At 63.8% G+C, this 10,660-nt stretch overlaps 3 protein-coding genes across 6 annotated transcripts; 1 reads left to right on the top strand and 2 right to left on the bottom strand.

Annotated features, from left to right (window-relative positions):
* Positions 1 to 4: 4 nt before the first annotated feature.
* Positions 5 to 4,151, bottom strand: PRUNE1 (prune exopolyphosphatase 1). Of its 3 annotated transcripts, none has more exons than XM_075075271.1 (9): positions 4,000 to 4,151; positions 3,075 to 3,165; positions 2,254 to 2,358; positions 1,972 to 2,177; positions 1,552 to 1,736; positions 1,316 to 1,474; positions 1,109 to 1,203; positions 866 to 1,024; positions 5 to 724 (listed from the first exon to the last, which is right to left on the bottom strand). In XM_075075271.1, the coding sequence occupies exons 2-9, from the start codon at positions 3,102 to 3,104 to the stop codon at positions 404 to 406; spliced, it is 1,260 nt and encodes a 419-aa protein (XP_074931372.1). In that variant the 5' UTR covers positions 3,105 to 3,165; positions 4,000 to 4,151; the 3' UTR covers positions 5 to 403. The 3 variants fall into 3 exon arrangements, with proteins under 3 accessions (XP_074931372.1, XP_074931371.1, XP_074931370.1); XM_075075270.1 differs by lacking the exon at positions 3,075 to 3,165 and having other exon boundaries at positions 4,000 to 4,086; positions 4,137 to 4,140; XM_075075269.1 differs by lacking the exon at positions 3,075 to 3,165.
* Position 4,152: 1 nt separating this feature from the next.
* LOC142048185 (uncharacterized) lies at positions 4,153 to 6,761 on the bottom strand. The gene is made up of 3 exons (XM_075074828.1): positions 6,651 to 6,761; positions 4,428 to 5,385; positions 4,153 to 4,259 (listed from the first exon to the last, which is right to left on the bottom strand). The coding sequence occupies exons 1-3, from the start codon at positions 6,654 to 6,656 to the stop codon at positions 4,153 to 4,155; spliced, it is 1,071 nt and encodes a 356-aa protein (XP_074930929.1). The 5' UTR covers positions 6,657 to 6,761.
* A 349-nt stretch (positions 6,762 to 7,110) lies between these two features.
* On the top strand, positions 7,111 to 10,192 carry MINDY1 (MINDY lysine 48 deubiquitinase 1). Of its 2 annotated transcripts, none has more exons than XM_075075262.1 (9): positions 7,111 to 7,605; positions 7,724 to 7,781; positions 7,881 to 7,945; positions 8,082 to 8,240; positions 8,688 to 8,790; positions 8,883 to 9,025; positions 9,121 to 9,312; positions 9,460 to 9,570; positions 9,735 to 10,192. In XM_075075262.1, exons 1-9 carry the CDS (start codon positions 7,111 to 7,113, stop codon positions 9,813 to 9,815), a joined length of 1,407 nt encoding a protein of 468 aa, XP_074931363.1. In that variant the 3' UTR covers positions 9,816 to 10,192. The 2 variants fall into 2 exon arrangements, with proteins under 2 accessions (XP_074931363.1, XP_074931362.1); XM_075075261.1 differs by having other exon boundaries at positions 9,433 to 9,570.
* Positions 10,193 to 10,660: the final 468 nt, after the last annotated feature.

Raw genomic sequence — 10,660 nt, 5'->3', positions numbered from 1 at the left:
AAAGTGGAAGAAAAGTGGGAAATTTAATCCTCAGAGCACAGGGGTGACAGTCCCGGGCCGGCTGCGCGACCAGACCCACCACCCGGGGCCCCTGCAGCCCCCCCAGGGCAGGAAGAATGGCAAGAACTCGTTAAACCCCTGCCCCGGCACCTTCGTTAAGTGGGTGCGAGTGCTGCTGCGGCCCCGCTGCCCGCAGGGTCCCCGAAAACCCACCCTGGGGGACCAAACCCCAGCCGGGCCGTTGGGGCGGGGAGGGGGCAAACTGCAACGAGGACTTATCCTCGTCGGGGAGCTGAGCTCTGACAAAGGCGCTGCAACGCCCCCGTGCCTGGGCACCCCACCAGGGCCTGCCCGGGGACCCCACCTCCTCGCATGGACCCCAGAAGCTGCCAGGTGCCCACTCTCACTTCGGGGAGCCGGGGGGCTGCCCGGCGGCAATGCGGCTGACCCGCTCCAGGACATCCTGCGGGCAGAGGGGGGGCACGGCCTGTGCCAGCGGGCATTCCTCCACCAGGCTGTTCATCGGGGTGGGCGGCGGGACCACCTCCTCCTCCGGCCCTCCGGTAGCGCCCGGCCCCCCCAGGGCTGCCCGCAGGATGGGCAGCACCTTCTTCCGTGATGCCAAAGCGTTGCCCTGGGCGTAGGCGCCCACGCAGGACCAGGGGCTCGGGAGGGGCTGGAGGTGCAGGGACGGCGCCGTCGCCTCCTCCAGTGCTTGGCACACCTGCAAGGGAGGGAGCACTGTGGCTGGGACCCCCCGGCACCCACAAAATCAGGGGCTTTCGGGGCAAACCTGAGCGCAACAGCTGAGAACTGCCCCAGACCCCCGTGCTGAGGGTTGGGGGTGCCCGGTCCCCCCACTCACCGTGCTCCGGAGGGTCTCGCGCTGGCTGTAGACTGCGAGCTGCCGGGAGGGCTCGTTTTGCTCATTAAAAGAGATCATCATGGCCACCAGCCCCGCGTAGCCCCGAGCTTGGCAGAAAGCATCCAGGTCCTGCAGCAAGCCAGGCCGGCGCAGGAACGTCTGGAGGGGGAGAGAGGCTGGCGTCACCCCGCTGTCCCCATCGTGCCACCCCCTGCCTTGGTTTCCCCCCCTGCTGAGCCTCACCTCCAGGTCCACGTAGATGGCACTGACGGCAAGGAGCAGCTCATCGCCGGAGAGGACTTTGAGGTCCTTCCGCAGCATCTGCTCTGTCGTCAGCCCTGGGAGATGAGAGGGGCTGAGCGTGAGCCCCAGGGATGCGCCCTCATCCCCAGGGAGAGGGGTCTGTCCTAGGACCCGCTCCCAGCCAGACCCCAGACGGCACCGCCGGACCTGACACATCAAACTTGGCTGCTTGCAGGGCTTCGAAGACAGCGTCGCGGGCCGGCAGCTCGGGGAACCTCGCCTCGAGCAGGGAGACGCATGCCACGTCCCTGGGTGTCACCTTGCCAGCTGCCGGGCTCAGGTTCACGCAGTCCAGGAGGATGGTGCCTGGGGGGGACAACCGGGGGCCATCAGCTGTCACCATCCCCCTCAGATGGGGCTTGGCAAGGGCCACCTGTCCTCACCATGCAGCAGCGCGGCCGTGGGTCTGTCCAGCACGCCCGGGGGACCTTGGGCAATCCGCTCCGTCACCAGCGTGGCGCAGGAACCCACCGGCTCTGCTGTCACCTGGCAGCCGGGAGCTCGGTCCCGTTCCAAGGGCCGGTGGTCGAGGACCTCCACCACGGCCTCTTCCAGGGCTGCATCAGCGCTAGTGGGAGAGACGGGGAGGGTAAGACCCCGAGCACAGCCCTGGGGTGCAGCTGCGATGCGTCGCCCCCAGCAGAGCCTGGAAACCCCCTCTGTTCCTCTCCTCCTACCCTAAAAACACCCCAGGAAGGGGAAGGGAAAGGTTTTACCCACGCTGGGCTAAAACCAAGCAAGGAAAACATGAGGCTTTGGGTGGGCGGCCCCGTTTGTCCCCATGTCCCCGCTCCCCGGCTCACCCAGGCAGGACGTGGTGATCGACCAGTGTCAGGGAGAGCAGCCCGGCACGGTGCAGCCCGCACAGGTCGATCTCATCCCGAAAGATGAGGGAGGCGGTGGGGATGCCCTGCTCCCGCAGCAGGAACGTCGTCTCTGTCCGGAGGGCGAAGTCAGCGCGAGGGATGTTCAGCACTGGGATGAAGGCAGCTTTGGGAGCCGGGGAGGTCTGCGACGGCGGGGTGACAGCCGGTGAGGCGTCCCCCAAGCCACCGTTTGTCCCCGAGCCAGCAGGCGAGCCTCACCTTCGCCAGGAAATAAGCCAAGGCCAGGGCTGAGACGGTGGAGTCCAGGTCACAGGCCTCGTTGCCCATCACCACATGGATCTCCTGGTGACGCTGGATATGCTCCTACCGGGGTAGGAGGCGTCAGGCACGGCAGTGACGTGGCCCCATCCTCCAAAGCCCCCAGGCCTGTCTCTTCCCCTTTGCTTCCCTCAAGGGGACATGCCACGGTCCCCAGAGCCACTCCTCATGGGTGCCACCCACAGATGCCATCCACCAGCACCCAGCTGCTGCCAGAAATAGATGGGCTCCCGACATCCCTGAAGCACCGACCAGCTCGGCGCCCTCGGGACAAGACCCAGCCAGGATCCATTTCTGGCACAAAAGCCTCACGTTTTTGGGGCACGTGTGTGAAACCGGGTGCATCGGGGCCCTGGGGAGAACGGGAAAACCCAGCTCGGCCACGAGCGACCGTGGCAGCAGGGATGGGGACCTTCCTGCTCTGGGGGACGCCATCGCAGCCCTGGGAGCCTTTAGTATTTTAACCCCAGACCAAAGTGGTTTTTCCAGAGGTGGTGAGTCTGGGGCTGGCTGTCCCCCAAAACAGGACATTTCACCGCTTTATTTCTTGCCTGCTGCAGCAAGAAGAAAAAATATCCCCCATGTCACCCTGCAAATCCCCCGTCCCCGGCTGCTGGCACCCGTCCTGTCAGGCCCGAGGGAGCCGCCCTGTCTCCAGGCCCTTTTTCGGTGACAATTATTTCATGCCATAACCCAGATTCGCTCGTTTATTCGGTACAAGCTGAGGAAGTAAACAACTGAGAGCTGCCTGCGGCACGAACCCCGCAGCAGGTTGGGGGACCTGCACCCATGTGCTGCAAGACCGGGGGTGCGGCGGCAGGGGTGGGGCTGGGGGTGCTGGGGAGCCCCCGGCTGTGGAAATGGTTTGGGGTGTCATCGGGGTAGCTGTGGCACCCCAGCCCGCGCTGTCACAGGGCCAAGGGGTGGCACATGACCAGCCCCTCTTGATGGGTGCACCCTGCTCAGGGACCTTGATCCTCTGTGCCCCCTGCTCCCCGCTGCAGCCATCTCTCCATTGCACCCCACTTCCCCCAGCACCTCATTCCCCATGGATCCCACTCCCCTGGGTACCCCAGTCCCCCTGCACCCCGCTCCCCCAAACCCTGGCCATCCATGTCCCCCGCACCCTGCTCCCCCTTGCATCCCACTCCCCTGAGCACCCCGTCCCTGGGTACCCAGCTCCTTGGGCACCCAGTTCCCACAGACCCCATTCCCTTCAGACCCAGCTCCCTGCTGCACCCCAAGCCCCTGGGCATACAGTCCCCATGCACCCCAATTCCCCCTGCACCCTGCTCCCCCTGTACCCCAGTCCCCTAGAGACCCCTCTCCCCGTGTCCCCTAGGCCCCCCTTCACCCCAGTCCCCTAAGCACCCCAATCACCCCTGCACCCCACTCCCTGGGCATCCATCTCTCCCTGCACCCCCCGCACCCCAATCCCCTGGAGACCCATCTCCCCCTGCACCCTGCTCCCCCCTTCACCCCAATCCCCACCTTACCCCAATCCCCCGTGCACCCATCTCCCCCTGCACCCCGCTCCCTTTGGCGCCCATCTCCCCATTGCACCCCACTCCCTGGGCACCCCAATCCCCCCTGCACCCTGCTCCCCCCGCACCCCAGTTTCCTGAGCACCCAGTCGCCCTGCACCCCCCTCCCCCCTGCACCCCAAAATCCCCCCACCCACGCTACCTGCAGAGCCGCCCGGTTCCCCTCCACGAACCGCTCCATAACGGCGGCAAAGCCGCGCGCCAACCCGCCCAGCCCGGGACGGCCCAGGACGGCCCAGTAAGGCCCGGGACGGCCCAGTGCGGCCCAGTACGGCCCAGTGCGGCCCGGCCCCCCTCAGCCCTCGGGGGGGGAGTGGCCGCCCCTGCGGGGGCTGATGGGAAGGGGGCGGGGCAGCGGCGGGTGCCGCCCCCGCCCCTTCCCATCAGCCCCCGCAGACGGAGCTGCGGGGGGGGCGTGACGCCCCCCAAAGCCCCCCGAGACCCCCTCAATACGTGACACCCCCCAGCACCCCCAACCCCCCGACACCCCAACCTCCCCTGACACCCCAGCCTCCCCCCAGCCCCCCCGGATGAGCCGTGCCCCCCCCCCCCCCCCCGAGCTTGTTACACCCCATGATCGCGTCACCCCAACTGGTGACCAGTTACTGGTGACCAGTAACCAGCGGCTGACAGACCCACTGGGCGAGCCGGAGGCCTGTCGGCGGGTGAAGTCGGGGGGCACCCACCGCCCCCCTCCTCCAGCCCAGCACCAGGCCTCAAAATGGGGAAGAAACCGGAAAACCGGGGATTTTTGGTGCCGCTGGCGGCCTAGGCCTCGCCCCGACACCTCGGCGTGCCGGAGGGAAGCGGCGGCGGTGCAGGCAGCTGCCTGCTCTCCCCACGCCTCCTGCCCGTCCTCCTCCTCCTCCTCCTCGCCCGGCGTAAATCCGCCTTCCCAGCAGAGAGCCCGAGCGCGGGGCTCGGCGGCCGAGAGCAGGCCGCTGCCGCTGGGGAAGGAGCGGAGCGGGGACGGGGGAAAGGGGCGGGGAAGAGGAAAAAGAAGGGGGAAAGGAGGAATAAGGAAGGGAAAAAAGAGGGGAAAGGAAAGAGGAGGGGAAGAGGAGGAAAAAAGAGGAAAAACAGCAAAAAGGGAGGAAAAACAAAGAAAGAGGAGAAAAAAGGAGGAAAAGTAAGGGAAGAGGCGGACAAAAGGAGGAAAAAGGAAAAAAGAAGGAAAAGGAGCAAAAAGGGAGGAAAAGTAAGGAAAGGGGAGGAAAGAGGAGGAATAAAGGAGGAAAAATAAGGAAGGAGGACAAGAGGAGGAACCGGAGGCAAACAGGAGGAAAAATAAGGAAAAGGGAGGAAAAAGGAAGAAAGAAGGAAGAAAGAAGGAAAAAGGAAAATAAGGAAAAAGAAAAGGAGGAAAAAAGAAGGAAAAAGGAGAAAAGGAGGAAAACGAAAAAGAAGGAATAGGAGGAAAGAAGAAGGAAAAAGAAAAAAACGAGGAAAAGGAGAAAAGAAGGAGAAAAAAGGAGAACAGAGGCCAGAAGGAGGGAGCAGGGAGCGCCGGCAGCAGAGCGGCAGCACAGTAAGCGGGGAGCCGGGGGCACGCGGGGACGTCAGGGTGGGTGACCCCTGGGGGGTGGGCGCGGGTCGAGGGCAACGCCGGGGTTGTGGGTGCGACGGCAGCATTTTGGGGTTGTTTTGGGGCGTTTTGGGAGCAGCGGAGGTGGGTCGGGGGGTCCCGGGGTGACCCCCAGCCCCGCCGCGGGCCCGGCTGCGGATGCTCAGCCTGTCCCCCGATGCCGGGTGGGGAAACTGAGGCAGGGCGGCAGCCGCAGCCCTCGCCGGCCCCGTCCCACCCCGGTGCCCGCCGGCCAGGGCTGGAGCAGCCGCCCTCAGCCGGTTTTTCCGGTTCCCGGCGCGTTGCCGGACTCTGACACGGCTCCTGGCGGGGCCGGTGCGGGTTCGCTCGGCACCGGGCAGCAGGTCGGGGAGGCAGCGCCCGCTCCCCCGCTGCCACGCCGCCGGGTACTCGTCGTCTTTAAAGAATATTTTATTTTATTTTATTTTATTTTATTTTGTTTTGTTTTATTTTGTTTTATTTTATTTTAATTTTTTAAATTAATTTATTTTATGTTATTTTATCTATTTCTAAAGATATTTAGTTAGTCATCAAGAATATTTATCTGATATTTAGTTAGTCGTTAAGAATATTTATCAATCTGCTTACCTACCTATTAAGAATATATTAATTTAGTAATGCTCCTTATTTATTTATCTGTATATCTATTTATCTCTAATATTTCTTTACATATTTACCTATTAACCTCTGCACTATTTATTTATGAATAACAAATAAATAGTCAGTTACCCTTGGGCTCTGTCCCCTTCCTTTTCTCACCCCCAGAGCCCTCTGCTCCAGCCCTAACAGAGACGGGACAGCTTGGAGGGCACCGAGCCCCTCAATGTTCTCCTCGGCTTTCACCGCCTCCCCCAAAACCCGCTTTCTCCCCCCATTCCCACTCTCCCCGGGAGCGCCTGTCACCATGCATCGCGCGGTCGCCTGCGTCCCTCCCTGAGCGTCCCTGGCCCGCTTGGGAATACGGGGGGCTGCGGGAGGGTCCGGTCTCAGTCCTGACGGCGAGCGCAGCCCGCGCCGGGCGGGAGGAGGATTAGGGGCTAAGGAGATCTCCCGGTGAGCCGGCGTGGGTGGCCGTGCCGCGGCCGCAACCGGCAGCAAACCCTGTCGAAGCCGGGGCAGCCGTGCTCCTGCCTGCACAGGTGTTTAAAAGCCGAATTATCCAAATCTCATGACTATTTAAAAGCTGAATTTCCCAAATCTCTCCTCAGGAGCATCTTTGCCAGGCTGAGTTTGCAGGAAAACCCCAGCGGAAGCGCAGGACTTCAACCTTCCTTCCAAGCTGCTTTGGCTCCATCGAACCCCTCAATTCCTCCCAGGTTGGTTTGGGATTTTCCCTTTTTCCTTGCAAACGGGAGGCAGATAAAATCCGCACAAATCCATAGTGTTAATTTTTTAAATGGTGATATAGAGGCGTGAGTGGCCAATGTTTTTAGTTATTTAAATGAATGTAAAGGGGTGGGAGAGAAAAAACCTAAGCTAAACAAGCCATACCTGGTAAACAAATTGGACTAATATATATTTTTTTCTTGAAATTCCCCAGTTTTACCTTCTAAGGGAGAGGTTTGGGATGTGGCTGTTCCTGGAGGGACCTGGAGTGTTCCCAGGGGCCTGATCCGGACCTGCTCGAGGCAGGACACCACAGCGAGCGTCCTGCTGCCGCCTGTACCCATGGAGCAGCCTCCCGAGCGGGAAGGGACGACCCCAGCCCCTTCCAACGGTGATGGGACCTCCCAGCTCCCGGAGGAGGCCGTCGGTGAGGATGAAATGCCGGCTGGCGGCCGGGAGAGCCCAGCAGCAGCCGGGCAAGCCGCCACACCGTGCGGCGGGGAGGAAGATGTGCCTTCCAGCCCCGGTGTGGGGCAGCCGGGCTGCGCCCCTCCTCTCCCCTCTGATGAGCATCCGAGGGAAGATGCTCGGGAGAAGCGGCCCGTGGAGGGTGGGGGGTCCCTGCCAGGTGCCCCCGTGCCCAGCCCGGGTGCTGGGGCGGTGGGGTTACCAGCTGAGCCCCCCCGAGCCCAGACTCCCAGTCGGGAAGCGGAGGCGGATTTTTATTGCGTGAAGTGGATCACTTGGAAAGGCGAGCGGACGCCGGTGATCATGCAGAGCGAGAATGGGCCCTGCCCACTCCTGGCCATCATGAACATCCTCTTCTTGCAGTGGAAGGCAAGCGGGGCGTGGGCGGGGAGGGTTGGGGGGCTGGCGATGGGGGATTGGGCTCGGCTCCTCCCGCATCGCGAGGGGAAGGGGCCGGGGCTGGTCCCCAGCCTCTCGGTGCTTCCAGGTGAAGCTGCCCCCGCAGAAGGAAGTGATCACGGCTGAGGAGCTGATGGCACATTTGGGTGAGCCCCCTGGGGACGCCATCGCCCCCTCCCTGCTGCCAGGATGGCGGCGCGCCGCGGTTAACCAGCTCGCCGGGGGCTGATGGCGCTGCCTTGCAGGGGATTGCATCTTGTCCACCCAACCCCGGGAGCCGTCAGAGGGGCTGCAGCTCAACTTCCAGCAGGTGAGGAGTGAGGCTGCGTGTCCCCCAGCCCAAAAAGTGATCCCCACCATCTTGGGGAGCGCTGCTGGGCTTGGGCCGCAAGGCTTGGGGCGCCAACCCGCTTCCCGAGCAAACCCCCCTTGTTTCTCCCCGCCAGAATGTCAATGACACCATGACCGTCCTCCCCAAGCTCTCGACGGGGCTGGACGTCAATGTACGGTTCACGGGTGTCTCGGACTTCGAGTACACACCTGAGTGCATCATCTTCGACCTCCTCAACGTCCCGCTGTACCACGGCTGGCTGGTGGACCCCCAGGTGAGCTGGCCCCCCGTTGTCCTGCTGCCTGCCCGGTGGCTCGTGTGGCTCCAGGGACGCAAGGGGACGGTCCGAGGGCTGGTGAGACACCGGAGCAGATGGCCCAGAGAAGTTGTGGATGCCCTGTCACTGGAAGTGTTCGAGGTGGTCAGGTTGGACAGGGCTTTGAGCAACCTGATCTAGTGGAAGATGTCCCTGCCCGAGGGTGAAGCAGGGGGCTAGGCGGTCTTTGAAGGTCCCCTTCCAACCCAAACCCTCCCATGACGGGTCTGTCCCCCCGGTGGCAGCCACCAGCTTCCTGGCTGTCCCTGTGATGGAGTGGTGGTCTGGCTGGTTGGGGAAGGTTCAGATGGAGCCATCCTCCCCCTGCCTGGGGATGCGGTGGGCAGGGGGGCAACTCCCTGCAGAGCCGGTGGTCGCTCCCACTGCCCCTTCCCCTCCCTGCAGAGCCCGGAGGTGGTGCAAGCCGTGGGCAAGCTGAGCTACAACCAGCTGGTGGAGAAGATCATCACCTGCAAACAGGCCAGCGATTCCAGTCTGGTGAGCGAAGGTAACGGCCCCCTGCCGCCCAGCTGCAGCTCCCCGGGGCTCCTGGGGCGTGCCCCACACCCTGGCCCCACTCCCACCCCGCTCTTGCCCCAGGGCTGGTGGCGGAGCAGTTCCTCGAGACCACGGCCTCCCAGTTGACCTACCATGGGCTGTGCGAGCTCACGGCTGCTGTCAGGGAGGGTGAGCTCAGTGTCTTCTTCCGCAACAACCACTTCAGCACCATGATAAAGCACAAGGTGCGGTTCTGGCCCCTGCCCTGGCTTCCTTCGAGCTGGTGGACCCCCCCCACAGCACTGTCCGGGGCCAACTGTCCCCTCTCCCCTCTCCCCAGGGCCACCTCTACCTGCTGGTGACGGACCAGGGCTTCCTGCAGGAGGAGAGGGTTATCTGGGAGAGCCTCCACAATGTGGATGGAGACAGCTGCTTCTGCGACACTGATTTTCATCTCAGCCATGCTCCGGGCAAGGAGGGGGCTGCCACAGCCCCCCCAGACCACCGGCTCCAGCAGAGACAAGTGGACCAGGTAGGGGACAACCGGTGGCGGTGGGGGACACCTGAGTCCTACCCCAGCTCCAGGGGATACTGCAGGGTTTGGGTCCGCTGTGCTGAGCCACACCCCTTCTTTTTCTAATCCCCCCCCCAGGATTACATGATTGCCCTGTCCCTGCAGCAGCAGCAGGACCCCTCCGTGCTCAGTGACCTGGAGCTCGCTCGCCAGCTGCAGCAGGAAGAGTATCATCATCAGCAGCAGCAGCAGCGGCAGCAGCAGGTCCCAGTGCAGGTAACCGGGTGCGCCCTCCTGGGACTGCAGCGCAGGGTGCAGGTGCCTCTCGCGCCCCCAGCTCTGCCCCACCAGCCTGTCCTGGGTGGGTGGTGGTGTCCCCCTGGAGTGATGGGGGTCTCTGCGGCTCCCCCCGCTCCTCAGCCCCCTCCTCGTGCCCACAGGGCCGCGTGCAGCCGGGCGGCCGGCTGACTGGAGAGCGGAGGCAGCGGCAGAAGCCGGATTTGGACTGCACCCTCCTATAGCACCCGTGCCCGGCTCCCCGTGGGGGGCACTCCTGGGAGCCCTGCCGTGGCCCCTCTGGCTCCCAGGAGTGACGGGGTGTGTGCTGGGGTCCCCGCACCTGGAGACCCCCAACTCTTCTCTGGGGACAGGAGTGGAGGACTCAGGTGCACAAGATGGCGTGTCCTTCCTTACCCACCGCCGGGACCACCCAAATATTTCCAGTGGCCTTAACACGGGGGTGCCCCACGTGGGGGGGGTGGGACCCCAGGGACCCCAGGGTTCCCACCCCTCCGTCGCTGCTCCCAGACGCGGGGGGACACGCGTTTGGGGACGCACACGCATCCCCATGCCCGAAACGTGGCCTTAGCCCTTGGCAAATAAAGGACTTGTCCCCGTGCTTGCGTGTCTGGCCTTCTGACACCAGTGGGGGCCTCTGCGCCCCATGGATGTGTGGGGTCGCGGTGGGGCTTGGGGTGACGGGACCCTCTGCGCCTCACAGACATGTGGGGTCACGGGAAGGTTTGGGGTGACGGAACCCTCCGTGCTCCACAGACACGCAGGGCTGGGGAGTTTGGGGTGACGGGACCCTCCGCACCCCGCGGACACGCGGGGTTTGGGGCACCCCCCGTGGGATGCAGTGACGCGGCGCGGCCGGCAGGGGGCGCCCCGCCCCTGGACCGGTGTCGCGTGGGGCTTATAGGGGGTGTGTGGGGTGAGCACGGGGGTGTCTATAGGGGGCGTATAGGGCGTGCGAGGAGGGACAGGGGGGTGTCTATAGGGGAGGCGGGGTAGGACAGCGGGGTACGCGCAGGAGCGTGTATGGGGGGTGTATGGGGGTGGGCATGGGGCATGCCCGTGGGTAGGT

This window comes from Phalacrocorax aristotelis, chromosome 25, assembly GCF_949628215.1.
Source record: "Phalacrocorax aristotelis chromosome 25, bGulAri2.1, whole genome shotgun sequence".
NCBI classification, from domain to species: domain Eukaryota; kingdom Metazoa; phylum Chordata; class Aves; order Suliformes; family Phalacrocoracidae; genus Phalacrocorax; species Phalacrocorax aristotelis.
This window is presented reverse-complemented; position numbering and strand designations above follow the sequence as displayed.